Here is a 25,268-nt window from a genome sequence, read left to right on the forward strand (position 1 = left end):
AGTTACATTTAATATCAGACTTTGTCAATGTTTTGGTTAATTTTGCTGAACTGCCTTTCTTTTCTCTCTTCTCTCTCTTTTTTTATTCTGTGTTTTGAGGGATGGCCAGGGGCTTGGGAGGGTTGATATTCAGAAATGAAAGTGATTTAAAAACAAAAGATATCAAAAAAATGTTTTTCTGAATAAAACGAAAAATGTTTAGGCTAAGAACCTGTCAAAATGGCATTTACTGACATAAACGATGATACACTACTGAGTACTTATTAGTAAACAACAACATTGAGGGTTTTTGTTTCTCATTAGGTTCAGTAGTTTAAGTTGGCTAACACACATCCAACAGAAGACTAAAATTATGCCATTAAAAAAAAATATATACAAACCTGGATTTCAACAGTATAGGCAGAGTTTGTAGATAAATCTGAAGCACTTCCAGAGGCAAACACTGGCTATGATAGCTACATACATGAGTACATGATGAAGTAACACCTAGCTGTTGAGAATGATGTGCTAATTCAACACCCCTTTGGAGCACAGGATTAAATATGTAATTGTACAATTTCCATTGAACAACTGTATTGCCTTTCTGGATTAAGCTGCAAATGTGACTTGCAATATGCACATTGTGTAATCTGTCTTCTTCAAAAACAAGGCTTTGATAAGCCTCTAAAGCATCCCATTTCCATAAAAGATCTTCAGATCCACTACTAGGCAGTATTCCTTGAAATCTGTAAGACGGACTCGATAAAGCTGAAGCAGTATCAGCATTACGTGAGTGTGCATGCATTGTCTCTTCTAACTGGGCGAGCTGATTGTGGTCAAAAGTACAAATATTACAAGTTGCATATTTAGTCTTTTGAGATATCTCTCCTCCTCCCAACTGATCCAAAATAAGTTTGTTAAGGATGTTCAGTATGTGCTGCTGAAAATGTTTTAACTTTGGCAATTTAAAAGCATGAAGCAATGGAATGATTACAGATTTGGGATCCATACAACAGCATATCCCAACATTATTAACACCTGATAGAATCTGAACACAAGTAGTGTTCAATGAAACTTTTTTTAATAAACATAAGCACTGGTGAGCACATACTGCAATACAACAGCACCGTTCAGGATAATAAACTTCTCCATCTGCCATCTCTTCAAATGGATTTTTGGACAATTGGTTTTTGAAAGCAGAAACCAGAAGGCCTGAAAGATCTCGATGATGATGCATAAAGTGGGAATATTCACATCGTCGATGCCTCTTTCTTGTACACACTGACTGATGAAGTTGCTCAGATTTCACTTTCTTGACAGTGCTGATTATTTTCATAACACTATTTATTAATGTTTTCAAATGTTCTGAAGCTCCAATGGAAACTTCGTCTCTTGAAACCAACCATTCCATTTGAAGAATTGCTGTTTCAAATAATTTAAACCCATGATGTTGAATAAATTCTTGAACCAAATCCATGGCCTGACTGAAATAAAAAGGATTTGAAGCTGCACTTTGAAGGCAACAAATCAAAATCTGAAGAACCCCTTCCAGAAGCTCAGGCAAAAGAAGGGCTCTATGACGATATCTTGAAAATACAAAATCGTCCTGAACTTCCTGTAGTGTTTTCTTTGGCCTTGGTGCAAAAGGTTCGGATTGTTTTTCCAAACAAGCTCTAATTTTTAAAGCTGCCCTAAGTAAATCAATTAAGTTTTTTCTAAGACTTTCTGGCATAGTCTCTGCAGCATTTACATCTACTGACATAAGATGTAATACGGTTCTAAAGAGCATTCTTTGAACCAAAGCTATGGGTTCTTCTGTCCAACCTGCAGAAACTACTTCACTTTCCAAATTACCACTAAGACTACAACAGTCCCCAAAGCCTGCTAAGAATTCAGTTAATGTGGGCACTACACTGACTGCCAGAGCAGAATTGTGATTCAAGGTAATATCAAACTTGCATACTTTTTCTAAAAGAGAGAGTAAAACATGGCATAAGTCAAATGGAGAGTTATTCATGTTGCTAATAATAGAAAAGGCAGCTGATTCATTTAGTATTTCACTGTTTGCTTCATGTCTTGGAATGGTCTGACAGGCATTCTCTAATGTCATGGTATCAGGTCTCTCTGTCTCTCTAGCCAGTGGCTGGTTTTCTTTAGGTGAAGATGATAAAAAACATTGCAGTAGATTAGATCTCCTGTGCTTAATCATTACTATGCTTTTGTCATCAGAATTGCCTTCTGAATCTGAGGTGGAGAGTTGAGGTTTTCTTTCATCTCTTACAGAAGAGCGATGGGTGATTTTACGATGACGTCTACTTTTTCGAGATATACTTGCTTTTGCACAAACCTGACCAGTTTGAGTATTTCCTTGTAAATGTGTTTTTTCCTGAGTATATCTTAGTGAACTTGAATTTGTCTCTTTGGTCCAGATAATATCGGCTGAGAATGGTAGATCAAAATCTAATGGAATGAAAGAAATGCAAAATACCTTAAATTCAAATATTTTCTAATCAACACTTAGCTTACCTATAAAATTATTACTTACTTGGTGAATTTCATTAAATCATTTATGCCCCATACAGTTTTTGTGTCAGGCTGGCTCCTTCTACCCATACAGCAAACTTTTGAAACAAATTCTACCCAAACACCAGTTGGGTTCAGGACAGATGAATAGGGAGATACATGTCCAATTTTAAAATTATACACTGTATTCCATAATTTTTTTATTGATTAATATTTGGTGTTTTTCAACCATCACACTGCTTTCTTCTATTTACTTCAGGTTTAATATATTATATTTAGAAATATGTCTAGCATGTTTAGCATTTAAATATTCACATGCCTGTATAGTCATTTAATATCTAAAACACTAAATACTCTCAGCATAAGGCCTCAATGGTTATTTGTCATAAACTATTTAAACACAGCACCTTCATTCTTCTCTCCCCACACTAATGTGGCTATTAACAGATGATATATATATACATATATATATGTATATATGTATGAAGCTTTAAGGTCTACCAAATACTTAACACATATCTTGTATAAAAAACAAAAAGTTACCAACCTTTCTTTAGCAAGTCACTTTTAAGAAAACTTCTTTAAAAATTTTCTTCCTTGAATGTCATTTTGGAAAGACAAATCAGGAAATAAAAGACTAATTTTTTTTTTTAGTAGAGAAAGGTTGAAAAGCAGCAAATGCATAATGATTAATTCACAACTGGAATAGCAGTTAAATTTTTTTTTAGTAATGCTCACTTAAGTATTCAAGTCAGCAATTATTTGTGTACAGATCTTTCTAATTTATTTTTACAAGATCAAGAATTAGTAAATAATAACAATGAGTAAATAATAACATCTCTAGAACTCAGATTATGGGTTAAAAAAACAACCAGCATCAATCAATCAACAATCATTTATTGGCTTACTATGCACAAAATTAGCACATTTAAGATATATTATAATGTGGTTTAGGAACATTTAAAATACTTGAGATACTCATAAACAGGATCATAATTCACAGATCCTAGAAAGGCCTGAAGAAGAAACTGGAAAGCTGCTGTGACATTTTTACATTTAATCTATTCAGTTATCACAGAACCTGTATTTGAAAGGTTTTCCAAAAATTGGAAAGTACAAATATCTCAGTCTTCACAGTTTTTATTTCCAGAACTGAAACAACATTAATGCAAATAAATCTTTCAGAAATAGAGTAAATTTATAGATTAACTATAACTCAAGTGACATCATCTCTAACTCATGAGTTAGAAAAAAGCAATATTTGAAAGAGCTTAAGGGATCTCTTATTTCTCTCTTCAAAAAATAGTTCTTCCTATGACCTGATGCTGAGTGAAAGGAGCAGAACCAGGAGAACTTTATGCACAGCAACAACCACAGTGTGTGAGAGTTTTTTCTGGTAGACTTAGATTTTTGTAATAACACAAGAACTTCTGAAAAAAAAAAAAATCCCAATGGTGGATCTCAAGGCAAAATGCCTTCCACACTCAGAGAGAGAAATATGGAAGTCACTCACATAATGTAGCAGATCATGTTTGTGTATGTGTATCTGTTTGTGTATCATGTTCTGATTTGTTATACGGATTCTTTCATTTATCTTAGTCTGACTACATAGCATGACTATAGTGAAAATATACTCAATAGGAAAGTATATGTAGAATCTATACAGAATTGTATGCAGTCGTGGGGAGGGAGGGAGGTAGTGGGGGTGGGTAGGGAGGGATAAAATCGCAATTGTATGGCAGTGATTGTTAAACATTAAAAAAATAAAAAAATTAAAATAAAAAAAAAAATAGTTCTTCCATTGTACTATGCCAAATTGTACAAGTTGATTTACTTCTTTCATCTGATGTATTCTTCACAATGTGTTCTAATTTACTGGAGTGTTCTTAAACTTATACTAATTTTAAGTACTCTCAATGCTCTTTTCTTGCCCAAGGAGAAATCTACTTATCTCAAAAGGAAAATTTTTTCTCAACAGCATGTTAAACAAAAAAGATTTTTATCTATGAACCTACTCAGAATACCTTGGTTTTTTTTTTAAAGTAACCATTCATACAGAAATAATCATCTTAACAGGAACTTTGAATACAAGTAATTTAGTGAAGAAAGAAACATACCTAATGCTTTTTCTTCTTGTACAGGTATCTTCCATACTAGTGGAAGGAGGGATAAGAGTAGGGTAAGAAGTTCTTCTCTACATGTCAGTGCCTGTATCAGAAACAGAAGAATTCTTCAAGTTCTGAAGTTTTATGAAAACATCCCTCAGATACATCACTGCCTAATTTATTACGTTAAGTGGACCCCAAAAAAGTCATTCTTTCCAGTTGTAGTTGAGAAGAAATGAACTTTCTCAAATCTTTAATTTAAATCCATCCAAGACTGCTGTACTATTTGTGGAACACTACTCCAAGAAATCCTTTCAATATATAAACCACATTCAGAATGCAAAAAATTTATTTAGCACATTCCTGCTAGTGCTTTCACAAACATCAGATATTGCCATCTCTCAAGCTGAAAGAATTCTTCACCAATAGCAGAATTCATTTGGTGAAAGTTGAAAGTTAACAAAATTCTGCTAACTATGTAGATTAATTAATAACATCATGTAATAAGAAAAAAATTCATCATATTCATGCAACTAAAAAACAACTCAAGAATGAAGTATTTTAAATAAAAATGTCAGACATATTTCCACTCTTAATCCTTTTGGCAAGGCATAAGTCATAAAACAGTAAGATAATAAATTATGTGTTGATAAGGGCAATAACTACCACCGCTAATTCAATTAAAAGGACAATAACTACCATCGCTAATTCAATTAAAACTTGAGTGTTTACTATGTACATAACACTGCTAAACTCTGAGAGCTCAAAAGATTAAACCTACAAGTATACTGTGGACTAAATGCCACAGGAACATCTTCATGGAATCTCAAGACAAGAAGGGATCTTGAAGAATCTTTCCTACAACATTGCCAACAAGTGGTCACCCAACCAGCAATCTACTACTTCCCAAGATGACAACTCCTAATTACGAGACAATTTTCCTCCAATTCAAAGTAAAACTCTATAGGGTATATTAGTTATGTACAAATAGTCTTTTAACTGACAAAAATCTTCGATTCCTCAAGTCAACAGAACTTTAAATTCTGGACCCTGAACAAAAATTTCTGAAAGGAGCACACTACTACTTGCAAATCACCAATGAAAAGGATATCATGATATTTTCATGAATGCCTCACACACTTTGCCCAAGACCCGACTAAGAAACATACCTGAATCCTTAAAAAGCAAAAAGCAGCCCCCAAATCTATAACAATTCCTGATATGAAATTCTTTGAAATTCTACCTGATTTGAGGTCTTGTAAAAGACTAAGGAGACTAAAGAACTAGGGGACGTGGTGGAATATAACACAGAACTTTCAGAAATCTCAAGTCCCTGTGAAGTCATAATGCAGGCAAGCTATTCTCCAGCTTGCCAGTTAGATCTTATTTTACAACAGGAAAAGTGGCAACTTCTCACTGCATCCTGACTACACTGTGTATGTCTGCTCAGTGCTCCCATGATAGAAGCCAATCACTTATGAAATACATTCTCCTCTCCCCTTCCCTAATTCCTTCCTCCTTACTGGTTCTCATCTAGCTCAAGTTTGATCTCCTCTTTGAAACCTTTTCTGATTATAGGAATTCAATGATTTCTCCCTTTGCTGAACCATTAGAATACTTATGCTGCTTTCTGTATGGACCATATATGCCAAATTAGATGACAACCTCTGTGAGGACAAGAACTGTTTTGTGATATTATTATTAGTATCTTTTCACAAAGCATTACAATCATATAACTGACAATTTATCCCACTGTCCACTCATGTGATTACTCACATTGAAAAGAAAATGAATGTAGGCTATTTAAGTAGGTTTGTTTGTGGTGGTTATTGTTGTTTTTTGGATTACCATAAAACTTATATTATCTTTGTTGTAAGAGGAGATCATGTTGATTAACAATAAGACAACAGGGGAACTTCCCTCTCTCAGGGGCTCTACCTTGAACCTCCTTATTGCATCCCAAAGATCGCTCTCAGATACAGGCCACTCTCCTGAAAGGACTTATATGACCTGATGCTGAGTGAAAGGAGCAGAACCAGGAGAACTTTATGCACAGCAACAACCACAGTGTGTGAGAGTTTTTTCTGGTAGACTTAGATTTTTGTAATAACACAAGAACTTCTTACAAAAAAAAAAAAAATCCCAATGGTGGATCTCAAGGCAAAATGCCTTCCACACTCAGAGAGAGAAATATGGAAGTCACTCACATAATGTAGCAGATCATGTTTGTGTATGTGTATGTGTTTGTGTATCATGTTCTGATTTGTTATACGATTTCTTTCATTTATCTTAGTCTGACTACATAGCATGACTATAGTGAAAATATACTCAATAGGAAAGTATATGTAGAATCTATACAGAATTGTATGCAGTCGTGGGGAGGGAGGGGTGTAGTGGGGGGTAGGTGGAGGGGGATAAAATCGCAATTGTATGGCAGTGATTGTTAAAGATTAAAAAATAACAAATAAAAAATAAAAAATAAAAAAAAAAGATACAGGCCACTCTTCAGACTGTCTTCCACATCACTGCTTACGCCACCATCCAAGAATCCAAGACAAGCCAGAGTATTAAAGCTAAGATAAGAAGGACTAAAGCTTCAGAGTGGTAGCAAGAAAAAATATGAAGGAAAAAAGCAAAGAGCACTTGTATATATCCACATACCTGACAAAACATTCTTCTAAAAAAGAAACGCCACCACCCCCCCTTTTTGCTAGCAAGAAAACATAGAAAGAACAACATGGGTAAAGGTAATTACTTCTACAGATCCTATAGAATCTCAAAACTGGGAAGAACCTAAGTGGCCATTTAAGTCAACTCACACTCACAAAAGAATTCTCCCTGCAACCCATTTAACAACTGGCCATCTAGTCTTGGCTTGAAGATCTCTAGCAAAGGGAAATCCACCACTTCCCAAAGAGAATCATTAACTTCTGCCTAACTCTGTTACTAAGCTTTTCCTTACATCAAGCTTAAATTTGCCTTTTTGCAACTTCCACACATTGTTCCTAATTCTGTCCTATGAGGACATGCAGAACAAGTCTGAGTCCTTTACCAGGGAAAAGCAATGAAGATAGCTGGCATGTCCTTCCATATGTTTTTTTTTTCCTCCAGGTTGAACAGTTTCTCATTCCTTCAACTAATCTTCATGTGGAATGGACTTGAGGCCCCTCCATACCTGGTTACCTCCTCTAGGCCTTCTCCAGTTTATCCAAATCCTTCCTATAGGCATTCATAGGCATACCTGGACCATGCTCTATACATGCCCATTATCCTTAGCAAAATGTGGGGCCCACAACTGGGGCAGCTACATGGCATAGTGGAATGAGCACTGGGCCTGACATCCAGGAAGACATAAGTTTAAATGTGGACTCAGATATTTACTAGCTATATGACCTTGGGTATGTCACTTAACTACTCTGCCTCAGTTTCCTTAACTGTAAAATGGGGATAATAATAGCATCCACCTCCCAGTGTCATGAGGATAAAATGAGATAACATTTGTAAAGTGCTTACCATAGTGTCTGGCACACAAAGACACTATATAAGGGCATTATTATTATTATTAGAACTGATTACAATTATTTCAGAAGCGGTCCAACTTAAGCATAGTAAAGGAGGACTATAATCTCCTTTCTTGAAGTTAAATTCAAGAATTTAAATTCCTTTACTATAAAAAAAAAAATAATTAAATTTCACAATTGGACTTTTTTATGTTGTGAATTCTCTTAATTCAGCCTAAGATGCTATTAGCTTTCTTAGCTGAAATAGCACACTGTTGAATCATACTGAACTTGTAGTCCACTAAAACCCCCATCAAATGAGCTATCTAGCTAGCTACACTTCTACTCTCCTATACTTCTGAAGTCAACTTTTTGAAACCAAGTGCAATATTTTCCATTTATCCCTAATAAATTGCATCTTATTTGTTTTGGCCCAGTGTTCTAGATCTTTCTGAATCCTAACTCTGTCACCTAGCTGGTTAGATATCTTTCTCAGCTTCGTGTCATATACAAAATTGAGAAGCACGACATCTCTCTCTTTATCTTCTACTATTAAACAGCACAGGGCAAAGCATGGAATTCTGGGGCACTGGAGACTTCCTTCCAATCTGACATGGAAGAATTAATGACTATTCCTTAGATGTAGTCATTCAGTCAATTCCAAATCAAATTAATTGTATTGCTTTATCCAGTCCATCTTTTCTACATGAATCATATAAGAAATTTTATCAAATGCTTTGCTAAAATTTAATTAAATTACATTTATAGAATTTCTTCAATTTACAAATTTAGTAATTCTCTCTAAAAAGGAAATCAAGTTGTCTGATATGACCAAATCTGGATCAAACTTTGGTAGTTCTTTGTAATTACTATTTCCTTTTCAACATGCCATTCAGATACATTTGAAAGATATTCACAATAGGAAGAATACTACATTTCTTCTTTTTATTATCTATATATTCTTTTCATTAACCCTGAGAAACAAAGATGACAACCTACACCAGAGTGGTAGCAGCATCAGAGGAGAGAAGGGGGTGTATTTGAGAGATGCTGCAAAGGTGAAATAAACAGGTCTTTGACAACAGATTAGATATGGAAGGGTGAGAGAGACTGAGGAGTCCAGAATCTGGATTGTGAACCTGAGGGAACATGAGGATGGCTTTCTCTACAGTAATACAGTAATGGCAGGAGCAGGGGAGGATTTAAGGAGAGAAATAAAGAATTCAGTTTTGGATGTGTTGAGTTTAAGATGAGACTTACTGTGTGAGTAACACAGAGGTGGAAGCAGGAAAGATAGATTTGCGAATCATCAGATAGAGATGGCAATTAAATCCATGGTAGCTGGTAAGATTAGCAAGCAGTATAGAGGGAGAAGTCTAGGACAGAAACCTGAGGGACACCTACAGTCAGAGGGCATGATGTGGAGGAGGATCCAGCAAAGGAGATACAGGAGTGTTTATCATCATTAGGATAATTAAAGCTTAAAAGTTTACAAATTGCCTAACTTAAGTTCCCCCATTTGATATCTGTAAATTATATTAACACTGCGTTGTAACCTAATGTTTTTTCCAATCATATGCTTCCCAATATATTATCCAGTGAGTCAATCTTTTTAAGAAAAATTCATAATAGTTAAAATATCAATTAAAATAATAAAGATTTAAAAAGATAACAAAAGCAGTTCATCAAAACCATCTAAGACATTGATCATGTCTAAAAATACAAGTAAAATTCTGTTCCTCCCTCCCCCCAACTCTCTCTTGCAATGAAGAAAGGTAAATTATCACAACTCAGTTCAACGGGGCCAACTTCACTTCATAATTATGGTGTTTAGTTTAATTTTATTGTTTTTTCCCTTACAGTGACAGTCACTGTGTATACCATTGTCTTGCTTCAAGATTCTGTACTGTCATTTCGTCTTCCTGTGATCCTCTGAATTCCTTATTTGTTACAACACAGTAAAATTCCATTACATTTATATAACAATTGGTTTACCATTTCCAATCAATGTGCAACTTTCATTTTTAATTCTTGCTACCACAAAAACTGATACTATAAATATTTTGTTATATTATGGAACCTTTCTGCTTTTTACTTTCTTGGGGTACATGCCTGCCTATGATCTCTGGGTCAAAGAGCATCGACATTTTAGTTATTTTTTAACCTAATTCCAAATTGCTTTCCACAAGGGTTGGACCAATTCATAATTCTACCAGTAGTGTATTATTAGTGTACCTATCTTCTTACAGCCCACCCAACACTGACTTCTCCCATATTTTGTCATCTTTGTTAATATGCTTGGTGTGAAATAAAATATCAGAGTTTCTCTGATTTGCATTTCTGAAATTATTTTGGAGCAATTTTTCTTCTAATTATTAATGGTCTTCTAGTATCTTCAGAAAGATGTTTTGCCTACATATTCACTGGGGAATGGCTCTTGGTCTTATATATTTGGGCTAGTTCTCTATATACTTTGGATCTCAGACCCTTTTCAGAGATATTTATGAAAAAATATTTGTATCCTAGCTAAAATAATTTTGTTTGTGTAAATTTTTTTTTATTTTCATGTAACTGAAACTATCTATTTTGTCTTCTGTGATCCTCTCCATCCTTCATTTCAATATATCAATCAACAAGCATGCATTATATATCTATCATGTGTCAGAAACAAGTCACACCCATATAGAATAAACATAGAGAGTAAATACAAAGTAGTTAAGTACAAGGTAGTTTGGGAAGCCAAGGACTAACAACTGGAGAGATCAGGAAAGGTTTCCTACAGAACAAGCCTGTTTGAGCTATGTCTTGAAGGAACAGAGTGATTCTATGAGTCAAAGATAGGGAAGCACGATGACCAGTGCAAAGGCTCAACCACGGGACATGGGGCACCACATGTGAAGTACAAAAAGAAAGTTAATTTGATTGGAGGGGACGCTACAGGACGGGGATTAATGTACAACAACATTGGAAAGTAAGTGGCAAGTTGTGAGGGCTTTAAAAATTATACATAGAAGATTGCATTGACTTTTGAGGCAAGAGGAAGTCACTGGCATCTACTAAGCAGGGGTGTTACATAGTGAGATGTGTTTAAGGAAATTACTGGCAGCCATATGGAGGCTGCAGTAGAAAAAACTTGCAGCAGACAGATAGATAAGTTTGTAAAAGTATCTAATCTTGAACTCTAATTTTTTTTAATAGTGTGATCCATTATATTTAAGTCCCATATCCATTTTGAGTTTATACAAAATGTAAATCTAAAACTGATTTCTATAAGACTGCTTTCTAGCAGTTTTGTTACATAGGGAGTTCTTCAAATAGTTTACGTACTCAGGTTAACATGGGTTGCATCCATTTATTTTTGATTCTTGCTAATCCGGACTATTCAATTCTACTTTTTAATTTCTCAACCAGCACCAAATGGCTTTAAGGATTGTAGCTTTACAATATAACTGAAGTCTGAAAGTACTATTTTCTTTTCAATGCTATATATTTCATTATAACCCTGAGATTAAAGACCTTTTGTTCCTCCAAATGAATTGTTATTACTTTGCTTACTCTATGAAGTACTCCCTCCTCTAGTATACTTTTTATTTGCATTTAGGTTATCATAATTTTCATTATATTGGTGTGGTCCAAACATAACAAATGAAATCACTTCAAGTACTTGTCACTTTTAAATACTGAGTGTTCTGTAATTGTATTTGCATAAATTTGGAATGAAGACTCCCAGATACTTTATGCATTTTGAAGTCATACTGAATAGAACTTCCCTTTCTGATTTCCTCCTGTATTTTGTTGTTGCTAGGAATTAATAGGAATGATTTTGAGGATTTATTCGTATCTTCCTACTTTACTTAACCCTATTATCTTAATTAATTTCTTTGCTGATTCCTACATTTTCTCAAAGTAAACCATCATATTGTCTGCAAATAAGGCTAATTTTATCTCCTTTTTTCTAATGTTTATACCTCTAATGTTTCTCAACATACTGCTATCCCTAGGATTTCTAGAACTATGTTAAACAGTATTCTTTCCTGATTCCATGTTTATTGCTTAAGGTTTTAGCTGAAGCTCTCCTGTTTTGTCTCCTATGTTTACTTGAAAGTGAGCTAAGGAAAGCAGAGATGTCCTACTTTTTCCATTTATACTGCCACTGCAATATAATTTACTATTGCTTAGCACAATAGTAAATGCTTTTACATTTATTCATTGGAAATAAAGTTAGCTGTTAGTCTAAGAGGTTTTTAAATTCCCGTTAAAAATAGTCCTTCTTCGTCTATACTTTTTAGAGATTTTAGCAAAAATAAATGTTGTAAACTACTCTTCTGCTTTCATTGACATAAATGTGATTTGGGGTATTTTTAACAGGATTAAGTTATTTGAGTTGCAATTCATCTTATGTTTTCAGCAAAAGAAATATTATAATTATTTAATTACATAAAAAAGTGAAAAGGAAATAGACAGCTTAAGAGATTTTTTCTCCCCCTTTCATCTGAATAAGATTCTTTAAAATAATGCATTAAAATAGAGACTAAATTTAGATGTAACATTGGATAAATCACTTCAATTCTTTGCACTTAGGTTCAGATCTTCCATCTGTAAAAGAGAGGGATTTAATCAGATTTAATTCCAAGGTCCTTTCCAGGTCTAAAACATTCTATGCTTCTATTATAAATGACAATGTAGTTATATTCCACCTTAAAGAAGCCATATACTGTCACACCTCACCTAACATCATTAATTTTCTGTAAAAACATGAAGCTAAACAAAAGTCTTTGTTCCAATAGGAATGTTAAAAATAAGGAATTGAACAAATGATGCTATAAGCAAAGTTCCACAAAATTATGGGGAGGTCTGTTACAATTAATTGTATTATTGTGAAACAATAAACCGTTACCTGATCAATGAGAATGTTTAGCTTTGTAAGCAAAATAAAGCCACGACCTTGGACAAGATACTGCCCAAGTGCTGCCATGTGAGTCTCCTCCTCTTCCTCCTCCTTGGACTCTGTTCGTTGGACCACCGCATTACAAAGCCGATTAACATCAGTCAGGAATTCACGTGCCAGGGAGTTACTGTCGCTGCTCATGACTGAGCTGTAAAAATTTAAAAAGAATACAAATCACAAGATAAAGAATATTAGGAAAAATTGAAATTGAGTTAATAAAAGTGATGACATAACAGAAACATATCTGTAACATGGTTGATAGTACTAGGGAAGCTAACAATCATATAACTGACACTTGGGAGTAAATGGAATAACAATGAAAGACAACAGAAAGAAGACCTTCAGATTGGAAAATATACAAACAACTGGTTAGTAGAAGTTGAAATGGTAAACACATGAGATAATTTTTTAAAGTTCATTTTTATTCATAAAATTATGTTTTATTTTTATTAATACTTTGTGTTTTTGCATCACTTTCATTTCCCAATATACCCCTCCTTTTTCCTCAGGAGTCATTCTTTATCATGAAGAAAAAAAATGCATATCCTTATTGACTATCCTCCTTCTATGGCTAAGTTATGGTTATGGTTAGTTGTTGAAATGCCTACACAAGTATCTCATTTTTATTCCAAAGTCTAGCATATGAGCTAAAAGACTATGAGCCTGAGTTTTGTCCAGCCCAAAACACTCCTCCCCCTTTGATACTCAATTGTAATTTTTCTCAGACAGCTATATCCCATAACCAGATGGCAACACTCATAAACTCTTGGGGAAAGGGAAAAGAAAGGAAAAAGCATTTATATAGTACCTATATGGGCCAGGCACTGCATTAAGCACTTTGACAAGTGTCTCATTTGATTCTCACAACAACCCTTCAAGTTAGATGCTACTATTATCCCCATTTTGCAGGTGAGGAAATTGAGGTTGATGTGCCCAAGGTCACAAAATTAAGTGTCTGAACCAAATTTTAACTCAATTCTTTCTGACTCTAGGTCCAACACTCTATCCACTATATCACCAATGAACTCTGATATTAAAAAGACAGACTTTTGTTTTCAGGAGAAGCTTGGAATTATTAATGGGGTTTTGCAATTTCTGGAAGGCAATCCCAACCACTTTCCCTCCTGTTCAACTCTGGGCTGAAATCATTATTTATTTGTACTTTCTATCCCAGATACTGTATATAAATGGATGGACAAGCTCTATAGGCTATCCATCCAAATGTATGGTTGCTCAAGGCAAACTCTTAAGTATTTATGGATCTCTTCCAAGAGATCCTGAAATGTTCTGGGGCTTAATAAAAATGTCATATACAAAAAGGAGCACCTGAAAGATCTTACCATTCCCTGGAAATTATCACACTGGCTCACCTCCATCTGTGGCTAACACTTCTGACTAGTATATACAGTTCTCCTTTTTATGCCTTAACTTATTTTTGGGATCAGAAGGTCATTCAAAAGGGTTATTGATTTATCTTTTTTAAAATCTTGAATGATTTTGATGTGTTCATAGAAGATATTTTGTTGGAAGAGAAACTTTAAGTTGGTATTTTACTCAACTGAATCAAATGTTTTTTCATAATCAACAAACAATAAAGAATAGTAAGGTCTTATTTATCTACAACTTACAGTCAATTACAAAAAAAAAAAAAGGAAAGAAAAGAAAAAAAGGAAAAGATGTGGTCCACTGTAGAATATCACTTGTGAAAGCCTGCTTTTCTCTAATACCTCATCAGGGATGTCGTTAATTCATGAATGAATGAATAAAGGATTTATTAAGCTCTTATTATATGGAAAGCCCTATGCTAAAAGAAAAGTAAGACAATCCCTGTTCTCAAAAAGTTCACATTCAAACAAGAGAAACCATACGTCAAGAAGGTTTCAGATGCAAATCATATGGTCCTTAGAATGAAGTGACAGAGCTGATGGTAATGCCTCTTCATTAATGTCATTCCACTGAAAAAATCTTACCCATTTCTGAGGTTGAACTATTTGACAGTGCTAAGGAATATGGTGAAAAAAACTTTCTTTTCTAGGTCTATGTATGTATAATATCTGCTGGAGAGTTGCCAGACTATCTTCATAAAAGCTGTTTCCCAACATGATGTTTGAGAGGACTATACTGAAAGCATTGTAATTCCCATGGGTCTTGGGCTCTGGGTCAAGATATGAAAGGAGATGATGGTCAAGGTGGTGGTGGTGGTTTGACTTGCCTGGCATCTGCTGTCTGCGGCCTCTCCCTCAAGGTGCCCTGCTGCTTCAGCGAGGCTGCCTTGCCTGCCCTATGAGCAGCAGATGGTTAGCAATTGGTAGACACAGTGGGATCCTTCTTCACAGGAGCTGCTGTAATGTAAAGATCTTCCCCACCCACTGGGGAGGCTTACTTTGTAGGAAGGTCCACACCTTTTCTTAATTGCTAATGAGGCATTGTGTAATGAGTTTCATGCCCTCCTGCTCTGAGAAGTGTATATATGTACTCTGAGGTAAAGTTTTGCTTTGGGGGCTTACTCTTTGGAAGAAGGTTCGTGCGCCAGATGAGATTCTTGATAGCCATTAAGAAGCTGCCCCCCCCCCCCCCACCATGTTCCCCCTTTTGAAAACTCAGATGTTGGTGCTTCTCTCTCTGGTAACTATATATGTATGTAATGGTCAGGCAGTGGGATCTGTCTGTTGATCTGTGATGTATGTATTGCTCATGGTCAGACAATTAGAAGCCCTCTCTGTTGGTCTTTATTTCTCTACTTGTATTTTCTCTGTTGGTATATGTGATTAAAAAAAGACAACTGACCCCTCAAAAGTTCCTTTCCTTTTAGAAAAGTAGATCTAAGAACCTGTGCCAGCAGGTGATACTAGATGTGTAATGATGCTTGTTGCTACAGCTGCCTCCCCAGATGATGACTCTGAGCACTGGGCAAACAGTCCAGGGGCGCTACATACTCCCATGGTTCTTGTGTCTATCTGACTTTCGGTGGATGGTGGTCAGCAGTTGTTGCTGGGAGTGATATGGAAAGCAGAACCCTTTTCCAAGATTTCTCTCCTCAATGATGGCTTCTGAGGTAGGGCTAAAAGAAGTTCTGGTGGCTTTCAATTACAGATGTGGTATCTCCACTGTCAATGATGGTGGAAAGTCTGTTATAAAAGGTCTTTGCAGATCTTTCCCATTTTTCCTCCTTTGATGTTCTTTCATTTTAATCTTTAAATATCCTAAGGCTGACTTTCATTACCTCTATTGCTTTCTTCTATTTTATGAGACAATGCTGCTCATAACCACTGTTGTTCTATTTTACAAATATTTTAGAAACAAGTTTACTACTTCTCCATCTCCACCCTAATGGCTTTCTCATCCTGTCAGTGCCTCTACCTACCTGTCTTCCTACTCTGAAGAGTGAGTTCTGCTGGTGAGTTCCTACAAAAAACTCCATTTCAGAAAGTACCTACACATCAATCATGTTAACTTCTATCCCAGCTCAGTATCTACTCCACAGAGGACTTCACCTCCACCCCAGCAGCCTTCTCATTTTAACAATACCTCATCCCTGAATGCCTCCTCCTTTGAGGAGCTCCTCCCTGGAATTCCTCATTTGAGGAATTTCCCATACCAAGGGAAAATTATAAAAATATAAAATTATTTAAAGTTATATAAAGTTATTTTTATACCACTTCTAACTCAGCTGATGCTCCTCCTCTCTCCTTACCTCAACTTTCTCTATTCAAAAAGGAAAACCATTCTATAACTGACACAGACCAAAAAAAGTTACTTGTAGTTCAAAAGAAAAAAAAAAACAAACTTAAATCATGGAATGGTTAAGCTAACCACCTAAAATAATGGGACTTCAAGGAAAAGTAAACCAAGGTTTTCAGTAGTGAGAGGTGTACCAATTTGACTTGTACCATTATAACTGGATCAAAATTAGAACAAGGGCAACAAGATTATCAGAGTAGGGCAAATAACATGGTAAAGGAAAAAAAGAACAGAAAAAAGTCAATTCAAATAACAAAGGGTCAAATTCAGAAATAAAATGGATCATTGAAAGAAAGGAAATGAAAAACAAGATTTCACAAGGTATACTGAAATTATAGATTTACTTTCGTATGGAGGTAACTAATAATACCAACAGCAAAATAGATGAAATTTACAAAGATATACATAACCTCAATTATAATTTAAAAAATAAAGAGTTAAATATTCATGCATTTCTCCAGAAATGACCAAAGATAATTCAAGTAAATCGTATTCTACTAACATTCTCAGGCTGCCTAAAATTTATATCTTTTCTCCAAATCTGATTTTTTTTTAAAAAAACCTGTGATTCATTATTTCCACCTACTCCTACATTAAAACTGTCAAATCTATATACAGTACTTTTTAAAGAGTTTTATAAAAATATAATTTACAAATGGGTATTAAATTTAAAAGACACCAACAAACATGGACATCTTCATATACAAAGAACATTAAAGTGTTACATTTGAAAACACAAATCTCATTATGTTCGGTTTTTTGTTTTTAAAAAATATTTACTAAATTTAGCATGTTACTTCCATGAGCTAGTCTACTTGCCTGTGATTCTGAACCTGTTTCTCTTCTATGCATTTTAAAAAATGTACCAGTACTGTTCAGGTGTTCTTTTCTTTAAAAGGAAATCATTGCAAAAGGAAATCTCTTCACAAATGAATCTTCCCAATAAATATAACATCTTTAATACAACTAAAGTTGTATCACTATATGACAGGACTTCATAGTTGAATCTTGGAGTTCACAATACTCCAGGAAGAGTGAACAAGTCCACTTCTCAAAAACAAACCATCACTAGCTACTAACCTCCTTGAATACCTTCTCATGTGAAGGAAGAACTTTAAACAGAGGAAAAAATAAGCTGACAGCGATAAAAGAGTTCCAATTTAACCCTTGAGAAAAAAGTTTCCAATTACCAAGAAAGTAAATACACTCCCCTCACAACTTTACCCTTCTTATATCTGTAGCTTGTCTAGCTTCACTCCATAAGGCTCTTAAGTGCTTGACTTAAAACAAACAAATAATAAATGGAGGAGATAAGAGGGAGTATTTCTTATACTGAGTGATTAACCCTTAGAATGTTTCAGGAGGGTCTCTCTTCCTTGTTGTTTTATGTACTACTGAAAGATGAAAATGAAGATATCTACATGTGAAATTTATTAATACTCATTGTACTGTTCCATTCCTCCCATCAAAACACAGTAAGTCCATTAATATTCTACTCACTATTATAATTATGACAGAAGCTTACCGGTATTTTCAACACTTCTGCAACATTTAGCTTCTTTTTTTTAATTGAGTGCCTTAGTAAAGGAATGAAGAAATATTCTTGGACTAAGTCTTCATCTGAAATAAAAGGACAAATCAGTAAATCAATAACAATGATCAAAGGCACAAGCATATTGACTGTACTATGCTATGAGTTTAAGACTATTAAAAATTAAACTATAGTGGCTACCATATTTAATTCACAAAACAGAAATTATAAAGTATCTTTTAAAAAGGTTTCCAATAAATAATGAGCACTTTGGTCACATAATTTCTCCTAATTTCCAAAAGGAGTCTTTTCTTTAAAAAAAAAAAAATCGACATTAAACTGAGAAGTTTTTGCACAACCAAACCCAATGCAACCAAAATCCGGAGGGATGTAGTAAATTGGGAAAGAATTTTTACAGCTAAGCTCGGGGATAAAGGCCTCATTTCTAGAATTTATAGAGAACTGATCCAAATGTATAATCATACAAGTCATTCCCCAATTGATAAATGGTCAAAGGATATGAACAGGCAATTTTCAGAGGAAGAAATTAAAGCTATCTATAATCATATGAAAAAATGCTCTAAATCACTATTGGTTAGAGAGATGCAAATCAAAACAACTCTGAGGTACCACATCACACCTATAAGATTGGCAAACATGACAGAACAAGAAAATGATAAATGCTGGAGAGGATGTGGGAAAGTTGGAACACTAATTCATTGTTGGTGGAGCTGCGAGCGCATCCAACCATTCTGGAGAGCAATTTGGAACTATGCCCAAAGGGCTACAAAAATGTGCATACCCTTTGACCCAGCAATATCGCTACTAGGACTATATCCCCAAGAGATCATAAAAATGGGAAAGGGTCCCACATGTACAAAAATATTTATAGCAGCACTCTATGTAGTTGCCAAAAACTGGAAGTCAAGGGGATGTCCATCAATTGGGGAATGGCTGAATAAATTATGGTATATGAATGTAATGGAGTACTATTGTGCCATAAGAAATGATGAACAAGAAGACTTCAGAGAGGCCTGGAAGGACTTATATGACCTGATGCTGAGTGAAAGGAGCAGAACCAGGAGAACTTTATGCACAGCAACAACCACAGTGTGTGAGAGTTTTTTCTGGTAGACTTAGATTTTTGTAATAACACAAGAACTTCTTACCAAAAAAAAAAAAAAAATCCCAATGGAAGATCTCAAGGCAAAATGCCTGCCACACTCAGAGAGAGAAATATGGAAGTCACTCACATATTGTAGCAGATCATGTTTGTGTATGTGTATGTGTTTGTGTATCATGTTCTGATTTGTTATACGATTTCTTTCATTTATCTTAGTCTGACTACATAGCATGACTATAGTGAAAATATACTCAATAGGAAAGTATATGTAGAATCTATACAGAATTATATGCAGTCGTGGGGAGGGAGGGGGGTAGTGGGGAGTAGGTGGGGAGGGATAAAATCGCAACTGTATGGCAGTGATTGTTAAACATTACAAAATAAAAAAAAAATCGGTAAAATTAACTTGAAAACACCAATCAACACAAATATTTCTACATACAAAGAACAGAGATGCACTATGCATTATGAAGCCTCAAATCTCATTAAGTATAGCTTGGTTTTTTAAAAAATATATAATAAATTCAGCTAACTGATTCTAAAAACAATTCTACATGACTGTTTCTCTCTGAAATGCTTTTTGTGCATTTTAAAAAATATTTCAGGCTTTTCTTTAAATAGAGCTTTTCAAAAAGAATCTATTTTAAAAGTTATCTCCCCAATCAATAATTTCCACATCTTTAACACAACCAAAGCTTTTCTAGTATATGGCAAGATTTCAAATTTAAAGCTCTTGCTTTTGGGACACTAGCAAACTACTTCTCTTCTATCAATGCTTACCTAGTTCTCTGCCTGCAATTTTTCTTTCAGTAAGTCAAGGAAATCACTTCATGACTATAATTACTGAGTTACCTAAAAGGAAATTTAACATCAGATGGAGGTAGTATGTCATAGTAGAAGCAATGTTCTTATAAGGCTCAAATGGAAAAATGTACATAGAGAGTGTTATCTAAGCTTTAAAACACTATATCATTCTTATTTGAAGGGAAGAGGAAGTGAACAAGAATTTATTAAACACTTATGTGATGGGTACCATGCTTTGCAAACAGGCACTTTAGAAATATTATCTCATGTGATCTTCACAACAGGTACTACAGGAGGTAGGTACAATTATGATACCCATTTTACAGGCTAAATCGTAAGCTCCTTAAAGACAGGTATTACATTTTGACTCTTTTCATATCCCCAGTGCTTATCACAATGCCTGGCACATAGTAGGTATTTAACAAATGTTTACTAATTGACTAAAGAAACTGAGATAGACTGAGGTTACAGGGTCACACAGCTAGTGTCTGAGGCTGGTTTTGAACACAGGTCTTAATAACTCCACATTAAGCAATACATCCACTGAGCCTGGTACCTGGCTGCCACCTGAAACCTTATTCTTAAAAGTTGCCTTTACCACTTCTGCACTGCTTACTGCTACAATCTGAGTTATATGAAATTAAGAATATTTACATGTAGTTGTGTATAGAGATTCACATTAATTCTAAAACTAGGAAGAAGCAATTATCTGACAATGAGGGTGATTATATATGTAAAGAAAAGAACTCTCAACTTGGAGTAAGAGCCACACACAGCTGGTTCTACTTTGCCACATCCTCACTTTATCTTTTTGAGCCTATTTCCTTATCTGAAAATACAGAAAATAATATCTACTGTACCTATCTTCAAAGAGTTATTATAAGGATTAAAAGAGCCTTTACTCTGGTTTACTTTGAATCCCTCGTGTTTTTCTAAGAACATCACTAACCTTCTCCAGGCCTCAGACTATTCTTCACCCGTCTTGTACTTCTGAAGGAAAATTTTTAAACCAAGTGTAAAACTGTTTTTAACCCCATTAAACTTCATCTTATTCAACTCAGCCAGTGGGCCATCAAGATTTTTGAATGTTATCTCTGAAACGTAATGTGTTAACTATCCCTCTTAGCTTCTTTGCCTTTATCCAAACCACGGATAAAACTGTTAAGCAGCACAAAGCACAGACTCTAGAGAGCCTTGGAGTTTTCTATTCTTTCCAAGTTGACCCTGGACTACAAATGAGTATTCTTTGTGAATGGCTATTCAATTAGTTCTGATTTCATCTAATGAGACTATCACCTAGCCCAGTGGTGTCAAACTCAAAGAGAAATGTAATCTGTATAATCTCTAATATGTATATAAGGGGTATTATGGGCTGCATATTGATTTAATTTTAAAATGTAATATTATCTATGTTACACTGCATTCTTGTTTATTTTATTAAATATTTCCCAATTAAATTTTAATCTGGATCAGGCTGCACTTATGTTACTGGCCCATGTATCTGACATGTCTGAACCTAGCTGGCATGAGACTTTCTGAAATAATTTGTTTAAATCTAGGTAAACTCTGTCTATAGCATTCCTATGATCTAACCCTATCTAAATACACTTCCTCACTGAAGAAAAAATATTTCCCCCTTCCACAGTGATCTAACTCCACCTTTAAGTGGTACACTGCCTATAATACTTTGCATTGTGCTAAGTGGTTACCCCAAGGATCCCATCATGATGGCAAGTCTTTCGCTGTCCTTATATCAATCCAAACCCCCAAGAGGGTACAGGCCAGACCAGATGAGGTACAAACCACTACCAATAATTCTATAAAATACAAAGGAGAGAGGTCCACCCAAAGTATGGTGAAAAATTTGATAAGACAGACTTTTCAACAAAGGTGCAAAAAGGAAGAGAACGCTTCATAGAGGAGGTAGCCTACGAATGCAGCCTTGACTATTGAGACTTTGGTTTCTTTGGTTTCTACATTTGGTGGGGAGAAGCAAAAAGTACAGGATAGAGGATGGGGGACTGTGAACAATGTAATGGAGATGAGAAGATAAGGAAAAAAACAGAAAGAGTATCTCTTTCCTGCAAAAACTACAGTTTAGAAAGAATGTAGAGTGCATGAATTGGAAATACTAATAGATTGTAGTCATATTATAGAGCCCCCACAATGTGTGTTTTTAAATCAAGTCAATAAGCATTTACTAAGCATGTACTATTTCCAGGAGGGCAGCTAGGTGGTATGACGGGTAGATCACTAGACTTGGAATCAGGAAGACTTATCTTCCTCAGTTCAAATCTCTTACTAGCTGTGTGACACGGAGCAAGTTTAACCCTGTTTGCTTGACTCAGTTTTCTCATCTGTAAAATGAGCTGGTGAAGGAAATGACAGATCACTCCAGGATCTTTGCCAAGAAAATTCCAAATAGGGTCATTCAGACGTAACACAACAACTGCAGCAACATTTCCAGGAACTTTGCCAGACACTGTGCACTAAGGATACAACAAAAGACAAACCCAGTACCTTCTCTCAAGGACTTCACAGTCTAAGAGGGGTGAGGGGGGTGGGGAGAAGAAGGGAAGGGAACATGCAAACAACTATGTGCAAACAAACAAAAAGATAAATAAATTATATATATATATACACACACACATACACACATACAATAACTCAGAAGTAATCTCAAGGGAAGGCACTAGCACTCAGGCGGAACAAGAAAAGTTTCTTTACAAAGGTAGGATTTAGCTGAGACTTGAAGGGAACCTGAGAAGCCAAGAGGCAGAGATGAGGAGTAGTCTAGGTATGAGGCATAGCCAGTAAAGACACACAAGCTTGGAAGATGGAACATGTTGTATGAGGAGGCCAGTGTCACTATATCATAGAAGACATAAAAGGGAGTAAAGGGTAAGAAGACAGAATGCACCGGAATGTAAAGGTCTTTGTAAGCCATATCCAAAAAAATCATTCATTATGAATAAGTTGAATTTATAACAGGGATGCAAGAATGATTTAACATTAATAAATTATCAACACAGTAATATTAACAACAAAACATCCAAAACATATTATTATCAAGGGACAGAGAAAAAGAGCCTTTGACAAACCACTCATTTACATTAAAAAAAATCTACAAAGTAGAGGCATGGAGAAAGTCTTTTAAAATAAAAAGTTTATACCTAAAACCAAAAGCAAACATCATATGCAAGGAGGATACACTAGACAGTTTCCCAATAAATGAGTAAAATAAGGATGTCCACTCTCTCCACTATTATAATACAGTGCTAGAACTACTAGCAATAACAGTAAGAATAGAACTATTAGCAACAGCAATAGACAAAACAAATAATTTAAAGCATAATGACAGGTAAAGGGGAAATAAAACAATTCCTTGATTTCTATTTACATCCTAATTTTCTTAGAAAATACTAAATACTAAAGAATTAGCAAAAATATTGAGATAATAATAATTTCATCAGGTTGCAGACTGCAAAATAAACCCACAAAAAGCAACAGAATTTCTATAGAATAACAATAAAATCCAAGAGGCAATAGTAGAAAGAAAATAACTACAAAATACATAAAATATTTGAGGATCAATATAAGCACACAAAATACTTATACAAATTCAATTAAAAAGTGTTCCTTAAAGAAATAAAGAAAATCATAGATAGATGGAAGAATACAGTATTCAATACTTTTGGTTAAGCTACAGCAATATAATTAAAATGACAATATTACTAAAGTTAATTTACAGTCTTAATGCTCTATCAATCAGATTTTCAAAAGAATACTTTCTTGAACTCCACAACAATTCATTTAGAAAAAAAGACCTATTCCCCAATTGATAAATGGTCAAACAACATGAACAGGCAATTTTCAGAGGGAGAAATTAAAGATACCTATAATCACATGAAAAAAATGCTCTAAATCACTTTTGATTAGAGAGATACAAATCAAAACAACTCTGAGGTACCACATCATACCTCTCAGACTGGCAAACATGACAGAACAGGAAGATGATAAATGTTGGAGAAAAAGTGGGAGAGTTGGAACACTAATTCATTGTTGGCAGAGCTGTGAGCTCATCCAACCATTCTGGAGAGTAATTTGGAACTATGTCCAAAGGGCTACAAAAATGTGCATACCCTTTGACCCAGCAACATCGCTTCTAGGACTGTATCCCCAAGAGATCATAAAAATAGGAAAGGGTCCCACGTGTACAAAAATATTTATAGCAGCTCTCTTTGTAGTGGCCAAAAACTGGAAGTCAAGGGGATGCCCATCAATTGGGGAATGGCTGAATAAATTATGGTGTATGAATGTAATGGAAGCCTATTGTGCCATAAGAAATGATGAACAGGAAGACTTCAGAGAAGATGGCAGAGTAAAAAGATACACAGACGCTTAGCTCTTACCCCACAGCCCATAAAATACCAACAAATTCTGGAGCAGCAGAAGCCACAGAACAACGGAGTGGAGGAGATTTCTGTTCCAGGGAGACCTGAAAAACTGATGGGAAAGATCTGTCATGCACCAGATGCAGAGCAGAGCCCAGCCCTGCCTTGGCCACGCGGCACCGAGAGGAGCAGATCCAAGCAAGGCTTCAGGGACGGAATCTCCAGCAGCAGCACAGACCCCTCAAGCCACAGGTGCCAAAGGTCAGTGAGAGGGTCTTTTCGGCTGGCCGAGAGGGCAGCGGGGTATCCCCATAACTCAATTGGAAAAAGAGGTCCAAAAGGCCAACGAGGAGAAGGAGGTTTTAAAAAGCAGAATTAGCCAAATGGAGGAGAAGGTTCAAAAGCTCACTGAACAAAGTAATTCATTGAAAGAGAGAACTGAGTCCAGGGAAACGAATAACTATGAGTTAAACCAAGAAGTTAGTAAACAAAACCAAAAATTTGAAAAAATAGAAGATAAGGTGAAACAACTCATTGGAAAAACAACTGGCCTGGAAAATAGATCCAGGAGAAATAATTTAAAAATTACGGGACTACCTGAAAGCCATGATCAAAAAAAG

The 25,268-nt window shown here is 35.2% G+C and overlaps 1 protein-coding gene across 5 annotated transcripts in view; it reads right to left on the reverse strand.

Moving 5' to 3' along the window:
* The window catches only part of LYST (lysosomal trafficking regulator), a 261,878-nt gene that overhangs the window by 166,519 nt on the left and 70,091 nt on the right, over nt 1-25,268 (reverse strand). For all 5 annotated transcript variants that reach the window (XM_072647543.1, XM_072647542.1, XM_072647544.1 and 2 more), the window contains exons 2-5: nt 18,322-18,416; nt 13,005-13,203; nt 4,620-4,710; nt 381-2,439 (exon numbers count right to left, since the gene is read on the reverse strand). In XM_072647543.1, coding sequence (XP_072503644.1) covers nt 381-2,439; nt 4,620-4,710; nt 13,005-13,196 — 2,342 coding nt within the window. In that variant the 5' untranslated portion in view covers nt 13,197-13,203; nt 18,322-18,416. The remainder of the gene's footprint in view (nt 1-380; nt 2,440-4,619; nt 4,711-13,004; nt 13,204-18,321; nt 18,417-25,268) is intronic.

Source organism: Notamacropus eugenii, chromosome 2 (assembly GCF_028372415.1).
Source record: "Notamacropus eugenii isolate mMacEug1 chromosome 2, mMacEug1.pri_v2, whole genome shotgun sequence".
NCBI lineage: Eukaryota > Metazoa > Chordata > Mammalia > Diprotodontia > Macropodidae > Notamacropus > Notamacropus eugenii.